The 18,220-nt window shown below is 42.5% G+C and overlaps 2 protein-coding genes across 3 annotated transcripts; both read right to left on the bottom strand.

The window, feature by feature from the left end:
- Positions 1-38: 38 nt before the first annotated feature.
- On the bottom strand, positions 39-3,594 carry LOC122079594 (zinc finger SWIM domain-containing protein 7). Of its 2 annotated transcripts, XM_042646187.1 has the most exons (7): positions 3,262-3,594; positions 1,134-1,409; positions 893-976; positions 709-730; positions 516-621; positions 309-416; positions 39-193 (listed from the first exon to the last, which is right to left on the bottom strand). In XM_042646187.1, exons 3-7 carry the CDS (start codon positions 957-959, stop codon positions 92-94), a joined length of 405 nt encoding a protein of 134 aa, XP_042502121.1. In that variant the 5' UTR covers positions 960-976; positions 1,134-1,409; positions 3,262-3,594; the 3' UTR covers positions 39-91. The 2 variants fall into 2 exon arrangements, with proteins under 2 accessions (XP_042502121.1, XP_042502120.1); XM_042646186.1 differs by lacking the exon at positions 1,134-1,409 and having other exon boundaries at positions 46-193; positions 3,262-3,590.
- Positions 3,595-11,592: 7,998 nt separating this feature from the next.
- On the bottom strand, positions 11,593-15,148 carry LOC122077761 (glyceraldehyde-3-phosphate dehydrogenase A, chloroplastic). The gene is made up of 3 exons (XM_042643619.1): positions 14,945-15,148; positions 14,644-14,763; positions 11,593-12,863 (listed from the first exon to the last, which is right to left on the bottom strand). The coding sequence occupies exons 1-3, from the start codon at positions 14,984-14,986 to the stop codon at positions 11,814-11,816; spliced, it is 1,212 nt and encodes a 403-aa protein (XP_042499553.1). The 5' UTR covers positions 14,987-15,148; the 3' UTR covers positions 11,593-11,813.
- Between the last annotated feature and the right edge of the window lie 3,072 nt (positions 15,149-18,220).

Below are 18,220 nucleotides of genomic sequence, written 5' to 3'. Positions count from 1 at the left end.
ATAACTTGATACAAATTCAATTAACCTTTTTTTTTTTGGTATACCTTTTTCTATTATGTAGGAAAAATTATATCTGCTCTGCCGAAGGAGATCAAAGTTTGGAAAGTAGCACAGCTAGTTGTTCATCAGACACCTTAACTTCCACACATGCACCCACTGATAAAGCAAGACGTGCAGCTAACTGATGCTTGCACTGGAAAGAGGAGCAACTGAGAAGCACTTCACCAGTATAGAATAGAGACAGAAAGAGAATAACAGAAAGCACAAAAGCCCACTATATCAATGTGTGAGGGAGAAAATGAGCCTACACAAAGCTGTTCCCCCTTGTTGACAACTTCGTAGAAAAACGAATAGCAAGCACAGTGATGTTCTGGGAAGCAGAAGTACTCCTCCTTCCTCCTAGATTCTCCTACCACCTAATAAGATCAAACAAAAGAGGAATGCAATAAAAACCCCAAAATGCCATCATAGAAGTAGAAAAAAAAAAATGAAGGGTTTCAGATAATATTAGAAACCTGGAAGACAAAGCGGCCACTGGGTTCACCAAAAATCCTCTTGACGCCTCTCTGATCTACTATCCGGGTTGCTCGTTCAAAGTTCTTCCCAAACAGGAAATTCAAGCTGTATCAATGTCGAAATTAAGTTTCGAAAACATATTAAACAAATGCAAATTTTGCAAATGGTAACTGAGAGAGAAGGATTACTAACATAGAGAGCTGATCGTCCGTCACTGTTCCATTTCAGTTCAACATTTTGTTATTGGATACAATTTTACAGCCCAAAGATAGTTAGGAATCGGAAATGAAAGATCACCATTTCAAAGATAAAAATGGAAATGGATGAGTACGAGTACGAGTATGAGTAGAAAAAAATGAAAGGAAAGCGGCTGAACCTGAACGGGACGATTGAATGTCCTTCCACACTCTTTCTGCAACTAAACTACTTGTTGTCGAAGCCATTCGCACTTGGTATCTCCCTGCAAGCAAGTGAAATGCTGGATGTTAGAACACAAATCTGAGATTTATAGCAACAGTAACACCAAAGGACAATAGAAGACTTCATCACTGTTAGGTTTTAAATTTCAATCTAATAGAACGACTCTATTGAACAATCCTGAGCAGATGAGAACTTACTTCCAACTAATCATTCCGACTGGTCTGATCTTGAGCTTCATTGGGAGAAATGATAAGAGGCCTTTGGTTTACTCAGTGCTGCACTGCGACCCCGACTGATGGTGCCAAAGGTAGGGTGAGGAGGTTTCTAAGGCCGTGAGGCATATGGGGTCCCACCACTCCCTTTCTTTAACATGCGCCCCTTTTATGATTGGTCGCGTGGCCTCGACGCCAGCACTTGAGCCAATTGGGGAGCACGTATAGGTACAACGAGGGAAAGGCACGATTTCACAGGACCTGTGACAAGGCGTAAGGAAACACTACCATTGGTGTCGTATAGGAGATTCTTTCTAAACTAACTGCATGGAGAGCCTCCTCCTTTAACCAAAGACTCAACCCTAATTTTTCTTTTTTTCTCCTCCTTTAACCAAAGACTCAAAACCCTTTTTTTTTTTGGCCGGGGGTTAGGTCATCTCAATACATATGAAATGATGTATATTTAAAAGTGTAATGATCACTGCAATACATATTTTGGAGGTAGATATTTAAAGTGAAAATGTGTCATTGAAGGGTAATTTGAATTTTGTAAAAAACTAAGGAAGAATCTCGTAAATAAAAATTAAAAATAAAGAAAGAGAGAGAGAGAGAGAGAGAGAGAGAGAGAGAGAGAGAAGGAGAGAAGGAGAGTTGAAAGTTTGCTTTATCATAAGAATACGGAAGAAAAGTATCGATGGAGGGATCTACATGCCGCTCACGTGTATTGACATTTACGATACCATGCTACAATTTGTATATAGAGGAAACCACATGGTCAGGGAGAGAGAGAGAGAGAGAGAGAGTGAGTGGGAGGAAACCCCAAGGGCCTTCCCAACGAGGTAACCGAGTTGGTAAGGGATCTTCGCCTCAGGAAACAAGTGGCTTAGAGTTTGACTCCTCTTATCTCCTTGGAACCATTCACACAGGGTGTTTTTAGTGCTCTTCGCTGCTTTCAATGAAAGTAAAATGGTTCTCATTCAACCCTAATATGAACCAGTCCTTGGGGTTGTTAGGTCAGTATAAGTCCAAGGGACTAGTTAGGCCAAAGGCCTAGATATTCATTGTTAGTAGGAAAAAAAAAAGGAGGGCATTTTGAGTCTGGCCATGCATATATCATCATGAGCAAAAGGTCTCTTACTAATTGTGTAATCCCTGCATAACAAGAGGGCCAATGAAAGAATGCATAGGGATATCACTTGTTGGTGTACGATGTCTTGTATTCCGTCACAGTTTAAACTAGGAAGTACTGGTGCAGGAGCCTCAACAGGCCGGACGGAGGCCGAATATTTGAAGGCAATTTTGCATTTTTCGGATTAAGTTTTTTTTGCTCTATATTTGTAGCGAAGGATTCTTTCTCAAATAATGCAAGCCATACAGAGAGGTGTGAGGACGGCGTTGTAACTCTATTCTCCATTGATAGTGAAGCAGGATCTTATCTCACCGAAGCCGTACGCAATCTTGCCAAACCTCGCAATCCCATGAATAACCAATTTTTCTAAAAAGGGGAAAAGGAAGAATAAAAGGAAAAACAAATCCACTATCTATAAAGATTCAGAAATCTCCAAAATGTAAAACAGGGAAAGGAAAATCGCCACCGCAATCAATCAATCGAAAAAGTAGTTCGACATCTAAGTTTAAAAGTACACATGAACTGAAAGAATAAAAATTAATTAGAGCGAAGCATCTGAAACTGAATTTGAGCCAAATTAAGAGAGAAACTGACCTTCATTTCCCAAGCACAGATCAAAATTGGAAACAGAGACGATGAAACACCAAAATAAAGGAGACAAGAACAGAGACTAAGAAAGAGAACTGGGTACTTAGCAATGCTTCTCGCAACAATAAAGAAAAGATCTAAGCCCAATTTACAGTACAAGAACAAAGAGAAACAATAAACAGGCAAAGAAGCCTCTTCCTTTTCTGTTATTACAGTCAATTTATCCCAATAGTTGATAGATGAATGTATCATTGTGCTCATCTTAAAAATATGAACATCTAAAGAAAACCAAGAAGAAGAAGAATAATAAAAAATAAATACACACACACACACAAATTTCAGATGGCGACTGGCGAGAGATATTCTAAATTCTGAAATCTGAAATTGATCTCTAACCTTTTTTCGCTGCGCCGTCGGCCGCTGTCGTCTTCTTCGGTCGACTACAGAGCACTAAGTTGCAAGTCTTCTTCGATGGCTACTGTCTGCTACTGCCGCCGTCCTAGTCGTCTTCTTCGATCGACTTGCGAAGTTGCGAGTTGCGAGTCTGCGACTTGTGAGTTGCGACTTGCGACCTGCGACCTGCGACCTGCGACTTGTCTCTGACTCTCTTCTTCTTCTATTCTCTGATTCTGAGGACCGACAGAGAAGAAGGGTTAGGAGGATTGGAGGAATGGAGTCTGAGACTCTGAATCTCTGATTTCTTACCTTCACCGATGGAGACGAAGGGTTAAGAGGAAAAGAGAAACCCTATCAAATGGGTCGAAATCGTCTGCAATTCCGATCTCATACAATTCTGTGCAATACCACCTTCAAGTGGTGACACGTGTATTGATATCAATACAATGATCCAAATCTGGTACAACTAATAAAACATTAAATCAGTGAAGAGACATTTAAATCAGATCTGGACCATTGCATTGGTATTAATATATGTGTCACCTCTTAAAGGTGGTATTGCACGATATTGTACGAGATCGGAATTGTAGACGATTTTTTTCCCTATCGAATTGAATGCCTTTTTTTTTTTTTTTTTTTTTTTTTTTTTTTCTTAAATTTAATTTACTGAGTATGGTAAAACTCCAATTTTATCCTTAAAATACGCATAAAAAGACGTTTAAAACGTGTTTGTCGATCGTTTCAATTTTTTCCCGCATTGCGTAAAAATATACGATAAAAAACGTTTTAAACGGCTACAAATGGCAACGCGTTCAAAACGTGTCTTAAGTCTTAACTAACAGTGCTCCTGATTCCTGATCTCCGGGTTCCTCTCTTTGCTTGTTGATCCATCCCAGGCGCAGAGGCCAGAATCCACATGTTGATGTCGGGGAACCATCTGAACATGACAAATAAAGGAATGACACATCCCACCGCGGTCCCCCTTTTCAACTTGTATTATAACACAACATGTTGGATCAGTAGAGCTAGTAGATTGGAAGTTCTACATACATCTCCTCCTCAAATAAGTCAATTGGATTGATATAAGTCAAGGTTTTGAAGGATCCTCTCTCTCTCTCTCTCTCTCTCTCTCTCTCTCTCTCTCTCTCTCTGTGTTTGTTAGAGAATGCAAGTGTGATATTAGTTTTGTTTTTCCTCCCTTGAAATTGGTGGTTGAGATTTGGGGATCATGGCTCTATGTTTTGGTGCCAGATGCAGCATATCTAACTGTACTTGCAGAAACCACGTCACCATGAAAGAGGATTTTTTCATCACTTGGTGCTCCTCCGTAACAGGGCCTTTCTTTTGTAATTCCTAGCGGGGACGACTCCAGAGCCTAAATGAGGGCTTTCATGACAAGCTGGGTGGATAGGGCTAAGAATGGATCAATGTTGGTATTGATATTGGCTGATACCTAGTTGATTCAGTATTGGCATAGAAGTCGGGGCTTAATAGAATTTTTTAACGACCAAAATACCTTTACAGGGCTGTGAATTTCTTATTATACCCTTTTACCCCAAACCCAAATATCATACATCTTTCTCATCCACCATAAAAGCCCCAATTACATGCAAATACCTACAAATAGATGCCGGGTACTTGAGGCCAGAAAAGAAAATAGGTTCAGACAATTCATTGCCAAGATTGAATTCTTTGATCAAACTCGGTCAATTGTTTGTTTGTTTGGAAAAGGAAAATGTCTAAGGCTGTGTTTGGTAGCCAAGAGAAGAAAAAAAGAGAAAAAAGTATAATTTTGCTTTAAGAATTTCTCTTTGTACTTGGCATGTACTAATTCAAGTTAAGATTCAATTTTTGAATTTGGGAATTATGAAGTTTTCTTTTGCACCCCAAAAAACATCTTGTCAAAAACACAAGAAAACATGAGAAAATACAAAAAAATTTCTTCGCTTCTAATGGTAACCAAATAGGTATACTTTTTTTTTTCTCACCATTTCATTTCTTTTTTATTCCTTCCTTTTCTAGATTTTTTTTTTTTTCCCTCTTCGCTACCAAACACAGCCTAAGGAGCACAAAATTCAAATTCCAAAAGTGAAATTGGGAAATCAGGGATTAGATGTATACAACTTCGATTCTTATCCAAATACCCATTCTGAAAAAAAAATTGAATTGAAGTAATTTGTGTTTGATGCAAGGTTTTAAAACTCGGGATCGGTATGGGTATCGGTTACGATCGGTTCTTTATTTTTTTTAATCTAAAAAAAAAATCAGTAAAATGAAAAATGAAAAAAACCAATTTTTTTTTTTTTTCAAAATCAACTTCCGCAAGCTTGACGAACCTCGAAGCACTTGACGCCATTGCATTAACAATAATAGTGGAATCGAAGGAAGGGTGCCAGTGAGTCCCAGAGAGGGCAGGAGAGGACTAGAAAGCTTTGGTAGAGAAGGGAAGTGAATCCAGAGATTCCAAGTCAATAGCTTCCGAGTACCAAAAGCGCCCTACCAGCTAACCCCTAATTCTCTTCATACCTTGTGCTTAACTGTGCCTTTTTAAAGACACCCTGCAACTCACTTGAACAAAGGAAGACACAGACCCATGAGAGCCAAAAAGCCAATTTTCAAGCTGATGGCCTTAAATCCACAATGGCAACATAGATTAGATATAGTGTTCCTATCGTGTCAAAATTTTCATTTTTATTTCCTTTTTCTGCATTTCTAGCTTTGGTCTTCCTTCTTCCTCAATTCATTGTTCACATGAACCAGCGATGACCCTAACATGACTGGTGCATGGACAGTTCATCTGATTTGATGACTTATTATCCAAAAGCACAATCTTCATTCTTCCCTGCTGCTGACTTCTCACATAGCCGGTTGGAAGAAACCAAGCAGAGGAGCAATCCTCTGTGCACTGGAAATCTAGTTCGGTGGTCGTTCTTCTCATCTGAGATTTTGCAGGTTAACCAATCTGTATTTTTGGGTTCTTCGGCATCTTTTCTTCTTTGCATTTGATTTCCATATTACTGATAAAAGTCTCCGCTCCAGGCTTCTGCCATTTCTCGCCGGATGAAGGAATCCTGGTTTTAACGGATCGGGTCGGATCGGTATCCGATACCCAGGATGATACCAATACCCATCTCAGGATCGATCAGGTATGGGATCGGTCTCAGCCAATACCGATCCGATATGCCCGATCCGATACCGATACTTGATTCCATGGTTTGATGTAATTGTTATTTGAAATGAAGATTCTTCCTTCTTGTTGACAAGTTTTCCAAGCTAGGGATGTTGCGTCCTTTTGGAACTTACAATGATCCTCTCTCATAAGAAGCTAGAGTTTCTATCGTTATAATGAGAGCAGTGAATCTTCACGTAAGTGAATGTACATGAACGTCCCTAGTCCGTGGATATGACATTATTTTCTCTCTCCTCATTTAATAGATGTCATATCCACGGACCAAGGACGTTCATGTTGTTGTTTTATGGTTGTCCTTATTGGCAACCCGGCCACGTGGCAATGATGACGTGGCCAGTTTAGGTGACGTGGATGAAAGTGATGATATGGCAGTGTCTAGTATCACCGATGAGATAACAGAACCGCTTGGTATGCATGAAGTGGTTTGATACATCCTTAGTATGTGGTGCGGGTTTCTGGGTCAAAATTCGTAAAATTGACATATTTACGTTCGGGGGTATTTTTACAATGAAAATGATATTTTTGGAAGACCGTTTCTTCATGAAAAAGATAGATTGTAATTTATCTAGTCCAGTGCATTTGATTTCGTCGCATTTCGAAACCGTATGAAGAAGTTACGGCATTTGTGGCAGTTGAGTGCAATTTCGGCATTGAAGATGACTTTTTTAAAAGAAGTGTTCTCCATGTAACGATATAAAAAAATCATATATTTCCAACGGTTATGATTTCATCGCATTTCAATTCCGTATGAGGAAGATACGTCATTGAAAAGGTTTAGGGGCATTTTGATCATTTTACATGGATGAGTCAGATGATCGGTTATTCTGGAAAGTTGTTGAGTGTCCAGTCGCGGTTCCAACGCACTTTGTTTCATCTCGATCAGGTATCGTATGAAAAATTTATATGTGTTTCCGTGAAACCGATTCAAAAATCTGAACAAAAAATTTACAAACTGCTCTCGGTTATGGGTGGATTTTCCATAATTTATTTTTAAATTTTCAGGGGCCTTTGTGTAATTTTAATATCTTGAAGGTCTGAGTTGATAAGGGGTTTCTGGCATTGAAGTTTATAGGATCAGGGGCTTAACTGCTATTTAAAAGAATCAGCAAGAACCTTAATAGACGGCTCAGAGTAAGCCACGTAGGCTTGATTCCCATCTAAGAGTGCTCACGATTTGGTGCTGGATCGGACTCTTAATATGCTTGCGCAAGGTTTTCCATTGGTCTGATTTATTAAGAACCATATGCTGGCACTTCACAGGATCAAGTTACTACGGTGTTACGCACATGCAAAAATTGGCATTGATAGATGTTGTTTCCAATAATCTCATGAGATCTGATTTAAACCTGATCTAAAGATCTCAATCTAAGGGTTGAAAAGCCGCATTTACATTATGAGATGTAACCGACAATCCACCGTGAATCGTGCCGATCGAATCAATAGGATGTGACAACGCTTCTGACCGTGACTAAAGCGTTGACTGATGACGTCATCTAATCCTAGATCTACGGTTCATGTTCACTATCCATTATCGGAATCCAACGGCTCAGATTATTAGATGCTATTTGATGAGATCTACGGCTAGATTTGCACCCTGTTGTGTGTACTGCCGGTGTAGCCTACGCCGCTCCTCCGAAGATTCTATTTCTACCTTTCTGGTTAGCCCAACTTCAAATGGCTATATCTCCCTCATCCTAACTCTGATTTGGGTGATTCAAGTTGAAGATTCTTCATCTCTCCGACATCTACACGCCTAACATAAGAAAATGAAGAGGAGAGTTGCAGAGGTGGAAAATATTTAAGTTGAAGCTTAAAGAAGGCTTAGGCTTTGAATGCAAAACCTATAATCTCTTGCACTTGTTCCATATCCTCCATTAGAGACTTGGGAAGCTACTGAAAACCAAGGCAGCAAGCTTCACTGGTGGTAGCCAATAAAAGGGAAGAGAAAAGAGAAGGAGGAGGAACAAAGGGAAGAGAGAGAAGAAGCCCATACATGCTTGTGTGAGCCATTATTGAGCCATTAGAGCTCTAACAAAGGAAGAGAGGAAGTAGAAAGAAAGAAGAGAGAAGAGAGAAGAGGAGAAGTGATGTGCCTTGATAAAGCTAGGGTGAGCTTCCACAAAGGAGAAAAGGAAAAAGAAAGGAAAGGAAATGAAAGAAAAAAAAAAAAGAAATAGAGGAAAAGAAGAGGGAAAGTATCTGTATCACACATACTCACTGACATAGTGTTTCAGACACAGATTGATTCGGGTTCTACAGTGTACTTGAAGATTCTAATTTATTCATCAACTTAGGGGAGATTGCAGATTCTAGTGGACCATCAGAGTTCTCGGTCCCATCTTCGGAAACCAGTGATTAGAGACATTACAGGGTTATAAGCTATTCTATACTCATTGACCTGCACTTTTGATTTATTGTATTTCCATTGTATGCTTAGCTCGGTTATATTGCCATCGATCTATACTATTGGGATATCATTGTAGGGCATTGTTATAAGCCCAACCTTGTCTATGTAATTGGTGTTCAGTGGGTGCTGGACATAGGGACAATATGTTCCTTGGTAGGTACCACTACCTCAACATATTTGCCATGAGTGTGGCTTCTCATATTATTTTGGGAAAATTGGGGTGAAGACCTAGCCTTTGTAAGTCAAGGGTGGAAACTGGGAACGTGTTCCCTTGGCTGTGGGTGCAATCATAGTTAGTATTGAGTAAATACTGAACTCGACAATGGGCATTACTCCGTGCATGTAGGCAACTGGCCGAAGCACTTATTTCTTGTGCCGTGATTATGCATGTTAGTATTGTATTGTGGATTGGAGTGTATGCCTGCAGGATGGGTGTGTACATAAGGTAGACCTGACCACTTGGTGGTGCAGTGTGGATGTACATAAGACTATGTGTATGTGATAGTGATTGCCGTGTGGGGTTTGTGAGTCAGCTCTCAGCAGTAATACATATTATGTGAGTAAGCTTCGTGCAACAGCGAGAGTTATCAATAGTTCACATAGTAGCTCTGGGCAGCATCAGTAGACTGTAATTGAGAGTGAGCCACATCAGCTAGTGACTTGGTAAAAAACCAACTGAGGGAAAGTTTTTGGACACATTGATTCACCCCACTCTCAGTGTCAGCCGGGACCCAACACATGTATATTCACTTACGTGAAGATTCACGGGACTCATTATGAAGCTTTTAATTGGGAATCACCTCTTTTGACCAGTATGATGCATACAGACCATCTGATGCATCTAAATCACCTTTTCCCCACTACCATTTTCCCCCTTTATCTGCAACTAAGTTGTGCTTCATCCATTTTCATTTTGGTTTTCCTCCAAGATACAGTCAACTAGGGGTGCAACAGGGCCGGGTTGGGCTGGGTTTCTTAAAACCCTAGCCCAACCCTAAGTCCCCTTAATTGGGCCCAAATCCTCCCTGACCCTGACTTAGGGTAGCAAGACTTCAACCCTGGCCCTACCCTTTAGAGTTCAACCCAAACCTTACCCGCCCTGATTGGTCTTTATTTTTTAGAGTCAGGCTGGGATGACCCTGACCCTTGACCTTGATTGACCTTGACCTTGGTTTGCCATCAAGGGCTAGGAATACCCTGACCCTGACCCTGACCTTGCAAAATATGCATAATAAAGAAGAGATAAAAAATACAATGTTACAAATTACTTGTCTTGGTAAAAAAGGCAAGAGAGATCTTTTTTTGTTTGGTAAAAAAGTAAGAGAGATTGGTGAGAAGATATACTAGGAGTTTTGAGGTGTCAATGACTCAATGTCAAACAACATATAAAATTAGGTTAACATCATGTCCCGACCAAGGTCAACATCAGGGGTAAAAATCAAAGTCTGGTTCAGGGCAGGCTGGGCGAGCCAAAGACATTAACCCTTACCCACCCTGACCCTGACTCAGACTCAGACTCAGGATCAGAAATTTCAGGGTTGGGCCGACCCTCCAGGCCAAAAATTTTGGATCTGTACTTGTTCGGGATCAGGGCGGGCCAAGGGCAGGTTCGGGCCGTCAGGGCCAAACTTGGACCCCTACCGTCAACCATGACCATCCCAAACAAGAAATAAAAATGTAGGTCTTGATTAGAGGAGTGATCTAAATATGTAACAGTAAAAATGAAATCAATAAGAGAGAGAGAGAGAGAGAGAGAGAGGAGAAGAAGGGGGCATACGCAGGGGCTCATCTAAGTAGGATCAAATGGAGACTGCCGAAAGGAGATGGAGAAGACGCTGCAATCACCTTCAATGAGAAGAGAAACAAAGATTCACTTACTTGTCGGCTACCGATGAACTCGACCATGAAAGAAAAAAGAAGAAGAAAAGGGCAAAGGGCAAAGGGCAAAGGGCAAAGGGCAAATGGCAAATGGCAAATGGCAAAGGGCAAAGGGCAAAGGGCAATGGGCAAGGAGCAAGGGGCTAGGGAGAACATCCGGTGCATGTTGCCGGTGTTAGGTCCTTTCTCCAATGACCTTGGTTTCAAAACCCTCTCAACAAAGAAGAATATGTTGTGAATGAATTAAGATTGTTTTAGAGCGAAGGGTTTAATTGTCTTTTCAATATTTTAACTTAACATTATTAACTATAAGGGTATAGTGTAATTGTCAATTCTACAGAGATGGTTATAACATTAAGCTAAACCATAACATAGGCCATTGTAATTAACCTTAAAAAAATCTATTTCTTTATAAAAAGTAAGAGAAATTTTGATGGATTAGAACTAATACAGGCCAATCTAAGATCTGTATGATATCTATATCAGCATAGATTAAATGACTAATACCAATCGAATACCCAATAAATATTTCGTTGGTGGTGATGGCCTTACAAACTGTAACGACCTTTTTTTAATTATTTATTTTTACTCCTTTGGGACAACAGTCAAAACGTTGAAAATTGTATATCAAAAGACGGAGCCAGCCAGTAGGCTGTTGAAGAGGATTGTCACAACCACCAACAATGTAACATTTATGATAAGCTTTTTACGGCACCGTTTCCTTTGTTTTTGTTTTTTTGTTTTTTTTTTTTTAATTGAAATTTTGAAATGAGAAAACATACCAAGTAAGGATATTAATGGGGTTAGGGGAAGGAGCCAGGAGGGGTCTGGCTGGGCAAGGGCTTCGCGCTGCGGATGAGAGAAAAGCCCAGAGCCAAAGAAATTAAAAGTTTCAATACAATGTACGTGGACAATAATAAACATCTTGCTCTACTTAATTTAGGATTTCACCCCAAAAAATAAAATAAAAAAAAAGACAAGGTAAAAATGGCTATGGCTGGGCCTATCGTCTGTTTATATGGAGACGAGAGAGACTTGAGAGAGAGAGAGAGAGAGAGAGAGAGAGAGAGAATCGAATCACTTCCAGTTGTTGGCGACGATGTCAGCCAAATCGACGACCCTCTGGGAGTAACCCCACTCATTGTCGTACCAGGCGATGACTTTGACCATGTCGTCACCCATGACCATTGTGAGTGAGGAGTCAACCGTGGAGGACACGTCCGAACACCTGAAGTCGACCGAGACCAGGGGCTCGTCGCAGACGGAGAGTATCCCATTCAGCTCCTTCTCGGCGCTGTCCCTGAAGGCCGCATTCACCTCCTCCGCGAACGTCTTCTTCGAAACCTGGACCACCAAGTCCACCACGGACACGTTCGGTGTGGGGACCCGGAGGGCGATGCCGTTGAGCTTCCCCTTGAGGGTGGGAAGCACAAGGGCGACAGCCTTCGCGGCCCCAGTGGACGTGGGGACGATATTAAGAGCGGCGGCGCGGGCACGGCGCAGGTCACGGTGGCTGGCGTCGAGGAGCCTCTGGTCTCCCGTGTAGGAATGGGTGGTGGTCATGGTTCCCTTGATGATGCCAAACTTCTGGTCCAGCACCTTGACAAAGGGTGCCAGGCAGTTGGTGGTGCAGGAGGCGTTGCTGATGATTGGCTCCTCCGGGTTGTAGGCGTCGGCGTTCACCCCAACCACGTAGGTGGGAATGTCGCCCTTTCCGGGAGCGGTGATGAGCACCTTCTTCGCACCCGCCTGGATGTGCTTCCCCGCGCCATCCCTGTCGACGAAGACTCCGGTCCCCTCGATGACCAGGTCCACCCCGAGTTCCTTCCAGGGCAGGTTCAGCGGGTTCCGGTTCGATACTACCTTGATGACCTTCCCGTCGACGGAGATGCCGTTGTCGCCAACGGATTTGACGTCGGCGTCGAAGATGCCGAGCGTGGAGTCGTACTTGAGGAGGTGGGACGCCTGCTTGACACCACCAGTGTCGTTGATGGCGATGATGTCGAGAGGGGAATCCTTCCTCCCGTGCCAACACCTGAGGAAGTTCCTTCCTATCCTCCCGAATCCATTGATCCCTACCTTCAGCTTTGCCTCCACCACTCCTCTCTTGTTTCCCTTCCCACCAACCTACGCATGCACAGATTAGATTCCAATTAATTACCCGTCAAATTAATTAATCTCACCACCAAATTTTTAATTCTTCCTTCCCGATCATTATTGATTTATTCACGTACGTTTTGTTAATTTACTGTCTAATTTAATTAAATATTCTAATTTTTCTTATCCTTTCACGTATTGATATTCATCCCGTGTATGTCATGGGTGTGTATCACTCTCCCAACTTTGAGTCGACTATGAAAATGAATGCCTTGGATCTATCTTGTGACTTTCAAAATCGTCACAAACTTTTTTCCTAAAGTGTAAATCTAATTAATGTTTTTTTTTCCTCAATAAGAACGTTAAATTTATAAATAAATAAAAAAAAAGATTTCTCACACTGCCGGGGTGAAGAGGATTCTGCACACCCACTATTGGTTGTTCTAAAAAGATATCATCTACAATGAGATTTTTTCAAAAATTTTGGTGCTTCTTCTAATGTTTTCCATGTGATTGATTACAACCTTAAAACAGGATTGTCCTTCTCTCACCCACTTGAACTGCTTGACAATATAAGACTTTAATAGTCCTTAAAAAAATAAATAAATAAAGAAAGAAAGAACTTTCATATTTTAAGAAAGAATAAAAAGGATTATAAAATTTCTTAAATCTAAGCGAATTTTTGTTATTATAAGTGAAGTTGTGAACTACAAAGATATCTCATGTACCCAACATGAAACCACAAAAGTTTCATGAAAAATCAAGAAATTATATCAGACGTTTGGATTTAATTAGGAGGATTGCTATCCGCTTTCCCAAATGTTTTATCATTTCCATGCTATTTTTGTGATGCCTTACAAGTAATGTAATGCTAATTGTAATTAACACACTTGAATTAGCATCTCTTGATCAGTTTAGACATTGCTTTGGCCCAGTTGGCCTGTATAATTAATCATGATGTGACAATGATTGGTTTATATTTTTTTTTTTTAGCTTCCAAACAAGACCTCCCCGAGTTCACAAATCAATTGGTAATTTGCACCCAGCTGACCTGCTCTCTGGCTCTATTCTCCCATTGAATTTCCTCAAATTACATCCTCCACAGCCTTTTTCTCTTTCTCTTTTTACACACCACCTTGGCTGGTTCAAACCATTCATAGGCCAGAGTAGTTTTGTATTTTCATTTTTTATTTTAGACTAAGGAAAAATATATATAAATTTGTACCATAGAACACTGCAAGGATGAGATGTGGCCCAGACTTTTGATTGATCTCAGTTCCAGGCTTCCAGCAGTTGGGCTTTTGGTGGGATTTTATGACCCATATCCCAGCACAATGCGAGGAAAAAATTAAAGTAGATCGTCTTATAGTGGTTTATTTATTTATTTTTAACCCAAGGTGTGAGAACCCTTATGGTGGGTTGGGATCTGGGAAAGCTAATTATTAAGAAGAAGGTACCTAAGTCTTTATAATCCCTCTCACATCCCATGTAAAATCATTGATTTCGTAAAAACTAGAACTCATAAAAAATTGAGATCCTCTTTCAAGGGGGCTTGCAGTGGTGGGTAGGTGTGAACTTGTGATGGCCAGATACAGTTTGGCAGCTCGGCCCTCTTGATTTTGATAAAAAGTACTAGTGGATTGTCGTAGCCTATGTACACCCAAATTAATTATATGGATGTTAGAATATTCACCTCTCTCTCTCTCTCTCTCTCTTTCCCCCCACCGATCAACTTAATTAGATTACAAATCCATGCGAATTAGAAATAACCAACACAGGAAGAAAAAGAAGAAGAAGAAGAAATCCTCACTGCAGAGGTCTGGAAGGCAATGACCGAAAGGAAATCATCATGAGGGGTCTTTTTGGCGAAGGGAAGAGGGCCGATGGAGTTGCGGAGGCCTGAGAATTCCGAGAACCCTTTACAGTTCGCCTGCAAATTAATGTCCAAAAGTCACCAGAGTTACTATATATACATACAATTTATATATATGGACGATCTGGTAGTAGCATCACTCCATCCATCGATCCCTGGGTAAACTTAGTAACACGTACTACTAATATAAGAAAGTGTAGCAACAAATCAATAAAACGGAGGAGGAGGAGGATAAGACCTGAAGGGAAGGATTGGCTACAGAGAGAGTAGCCGAAGCCATGGCGGCAAGGAGCAAGTCGTGATGTGGCGGAGGGCGGCAGCAGCAGCAGTACTAGTGTTAGGCTGGGTGAGTGGATGAGGTGAGGTGAGGTGAGGTGTTACCCTTGGCTCTGCGGGAGAAAGGTGGGAATGAAATGCGGGTTTTCAATGTAAGCCAAGTAGAAGCAGAGGATAAAAATAGAGGATCAGATTATGGATTAGCCTATGGATGAACGAATGGTTGTGGTTCTGCTTGCTATGCCCCCACCCTCCTCCTCCATAGTCCAAGCTGTCCATCCATCCATCTTCCACTTCGCAACCCCTTCAAGTCCCAAGGCCCAAGTCCCAAGTCCCAAGTCCGAAGTCCGAAATCCGAACCAAACCCAAAGAAGAACAACTACTACTCGTGCTGGGTTAGACCAGGACTTGGGCCCTGCTTATGATCCGTGAGACAAAAAGAAAGATTTGGCTGCGCTGCTACTCGCCCTGGCAGCAGCCAAGAAAATAGAATCTCAGTGGTAGGTTTGAAAATACCCACTTAGGATGGAATTTTCAAACATACCCCGGGATACATAGCAGTCAAGTTTCGTTCCCTTGAAACATGTGGTAGGGAGTCTGGATCAGCGGCACACATCTTGACAATGATTTATGTTCATGTATATTGTTCATGTATATTGTTAGTTTGCTATCATGTTGTGGGATGTACCAGTCTTCGTTGGCCCAAGGTCTCATCTCCTTGTGGGTGTCTCTCACTGATGGCGTGCCTTTGTTTTTTTGGGCGGGTTAGTGGATTTTAGGAGGGGAACAAGCTTGAGGTTTAATAAATTAGATTTGTAGATTGGTTTAAAGTCGTCCCCTAGGGTTAGAGCCTAGGCCCGTACGTGTCTTTTCCAAAATGGAGAAAATCTTCTCTGATTGGAGAGAAAAAGTTTGACTCAATAGATGGATAAGGTATTTGGTCTTCTCATCAGATGATCCGGTGATGAGGATATTTCTTCCCAACCACGGCACAGGCAAGGACCGGTCCTGACCAATGTTGCACCTCGAACCGCCATCAGGCCGTGTTGCCACCTCGGCCCTCCATTAGGCCATGATACCAGTCACCTCGACCCTCCATCAGGCCGTGATACCAGGCACCTCGGCTCGGCACAGTCAAGGCACCCAGAAACGTGCTCTCGTCCACTCATACATTCAAGGAACATAATCCCTGATCACGGGGGCAGGACTCTATTTGCTACACGTCATCAGAGGTGTCCACCCCTCTCACGACTTGCACCTCAGAGATCAATGGAAAATATTCTCAAAATATTCCCTGGAATCCAGAATATTCTCAGAATCACAGAGCCACTTCCCTTAAGGACTCTACGTCTGAACAAGACTCTTCACAATTGTCTCCCACTCTCCCTCCATCAACAGCCTATAAATACCAAGGTAAGCCTCCATCATGGGGGATCGATCACTCACTTCTCTTACGAAAAAGCTCTCTTAAACCTCTGTTGTGGAAAGATCTGACTTAGGCATCGGAGAGTCTCCCGTCGGATTAGCCCGGCTCTCCCCTGTCATCCCTTATGTGCAGGTCGGTCAAAGCACCAGGAACTGCAGGGAAGATTGTCTGGTCAATTTTTACCGCATCAGATTGGCGCCGTCTGTGGGAATTAGTTACAAAAAGTCATCTTGGATCAATGCAATTACGGAGTGAGAAGGTCGTTTCTTCAACGACAACGCGAGCAAGATCCACCCATGAATGACCACTTGGAAGTCCCCCTTCACCACCAATGGTAGAGCAGGAAAACGTCCCACCAGAGACCCCTCCATGAGGACCCCAGCAAACTAGGCCTGATGCGCAAGTTGCCCAGGGAGAGGGGGATTAGCCCGAGCAAAACCCTCAGCTATCTCGCCATGTCCCATCATCCCAGGTAACTCACCCGAACATGGAAGAGCAGATGCAGAGCTTACAACTGCAAGTGTTAGCTACAAACACATTGGTGCGAGACTTCATACGCTAGTTCGGCTCGGCACTTCCAGTGCCACGGACTAGTTTAGCTTAGCCTCCTAGGCCTGTTCAGGGCAGACATCTCAACGACAAATCTCCTGACAACAATGTCACCCCTCAATCAACAGCTAGGAGGTCGGCCAGAACGTCACGAACTATTCACTCGGTACCACCCCGCTCTCCTACCGATGGGCGCAGGCAAGGTCCCGTTCCAGCCTAGAATGGGAGAGCTCGTCGTTCCATGCGTCACGGGAGCCCAGAGACACATGACGTCCGTAGATCCCCACCTCGAGTAGGAAGACGTCAGTTGTCGCCTCAAAGACTCACTAGAGGCGTGCGTCCGCACAGAGAAGAATGAAAAAATTCTTAGAGGACAACTCGACGAGATCAACCCATTGGGGGTCAGGACTTGCCCACTAGGCCGACCAGAGGGGCACCACGGTAAGGTCAGGATCTGCCTAGTGGTCACTAAGGCCAAGGAAAAAGCCCCAGAAGAGGTGAAAGGGTAAGACGATCCCCGGATCACCAAGCTAAGGTGAGAAGGGACAACCGGGAGAGCCGCATCCAGCGCCTCACTGAGTGAGTAGAAGGAATGCAGAGGCAAAGGCACCCGACCGACATAACTGTGACTCCGGCCCATAATGCACTATCCAACGAATTGATAGACGCCGAGCTACCCTCAAATTTCATGATACTCGTCTTCAATGGATATGACGGCACCACAGATCCCTATGATCATCTGCTGTACTATAGCTCGGCCATGACGGTTCATGGTAGGTCAGATGCCATTCTCTGTCGAACCTTCGCAGCCTCATTAAAAGGAGCTACGCTAGTGTGGATGTCGAACTTGCAGCCACGGTCCATCCGCAGCTATGAAGAGCTGACAAGAGCGTTCCTCACACGTTTCCAAGCAAGTATAAAGCAGAAGCAAACTACGCAAAACGTGATGAACATGAGGCAGGGAGCAAGAGAGACTATAAGGGAGTTCCTTGCCCGATTCACCAAGGTGACACTGGAGGTAAAAAACCTAATGAAAGGACTGGCGTATAGCACATTGTGCAACAGGGTAATGCACCCTGATCTGGTCCAGTCTCTGGCCCTCGACTTACCAAAAATAATTCCTGAACTATTGAGACGGTGCAATTAATATGCCAATATGGAGGAAGTTCTAGCCGCCAAAGGAATAGCTGACAAGGGTGATCAGTTGGAGAAGGAGAAGAAAAGGACTCTGAGACCTAGGGATGACTTTCACGAGCCAAAGAA

The sequence above is a fragment of the Macadamia integrifolia genome, chromosome 5, assembly GCF_013358625.1.
Source record: "Macadamia integrifolia cultivar HAES 741 chromosome 5, SCU_Mint_v3, whole genome shotgun sequence".
Classification (NCBI taxonomy): domain Eukaryota; kingdom Viridiplantae; phylum Streptophyta; class Magnoliopsida; order Proteales; family Proteaceae; genus Macadamia; species Macadamia integrifolia.
The sequence above is the reverse complement of the archived record's forward strand: the minus strand, read 5'-3'. Positions and strand labels throughout refer to the sequence as shown.

What these genes read in the sequence shown, in the direction of transcription:
- LOC122077761 (XM_042643619.1), bottom strand. Translation starts at nt 14,986, where the DNA reads ATGGCTTCGGCTACTCTCTCTGTAGCCAATCCTTCCCTTCAG. An exon ending in TAGCCAATCCTTCCCTTCAG is followed by an intron (nt 14,764 to 14,944) that starts GTCTTATCCTCC and finishes ATTAATTTGCAG; the next exon opens with GCGAACTGTAAAGGGTTCTC. An exon ending in TTGCCTTCCAGACCTCTGCA is followed by an intron (nt 12,864 to 14,643) that starts GTGAGGATTTCT and finishes GTGCATGCGTAG; the next exon opens with GTTGGTGGGAAGGGAAACAA.
- LOC122079594 (XM_042646187.1), bottom strand. Translation starts at nt 959, where the DNA reads ATGGCTTCGACAACAAGTAGTTTAGTTGCAGAAAGAGTGTGGAAGGAC. An exon ending in CATTCAATCGTCCCGTTCAG is followed by an intron (nt 731 to 892) that starts GTTCAGCCGCTT and finishes GAAATGGAACAG; the next exon opens with TGACGGACGATCAGCTCTCT. An exon ending in ACGGACGATCAGCTCTCTAT is followed by an intron (nt 622 to 708) that starts GTTAGTAATCCT and finishes ACATTGATACAG; the next exon opens with CTTGAATTTCCTGTTTGGGA.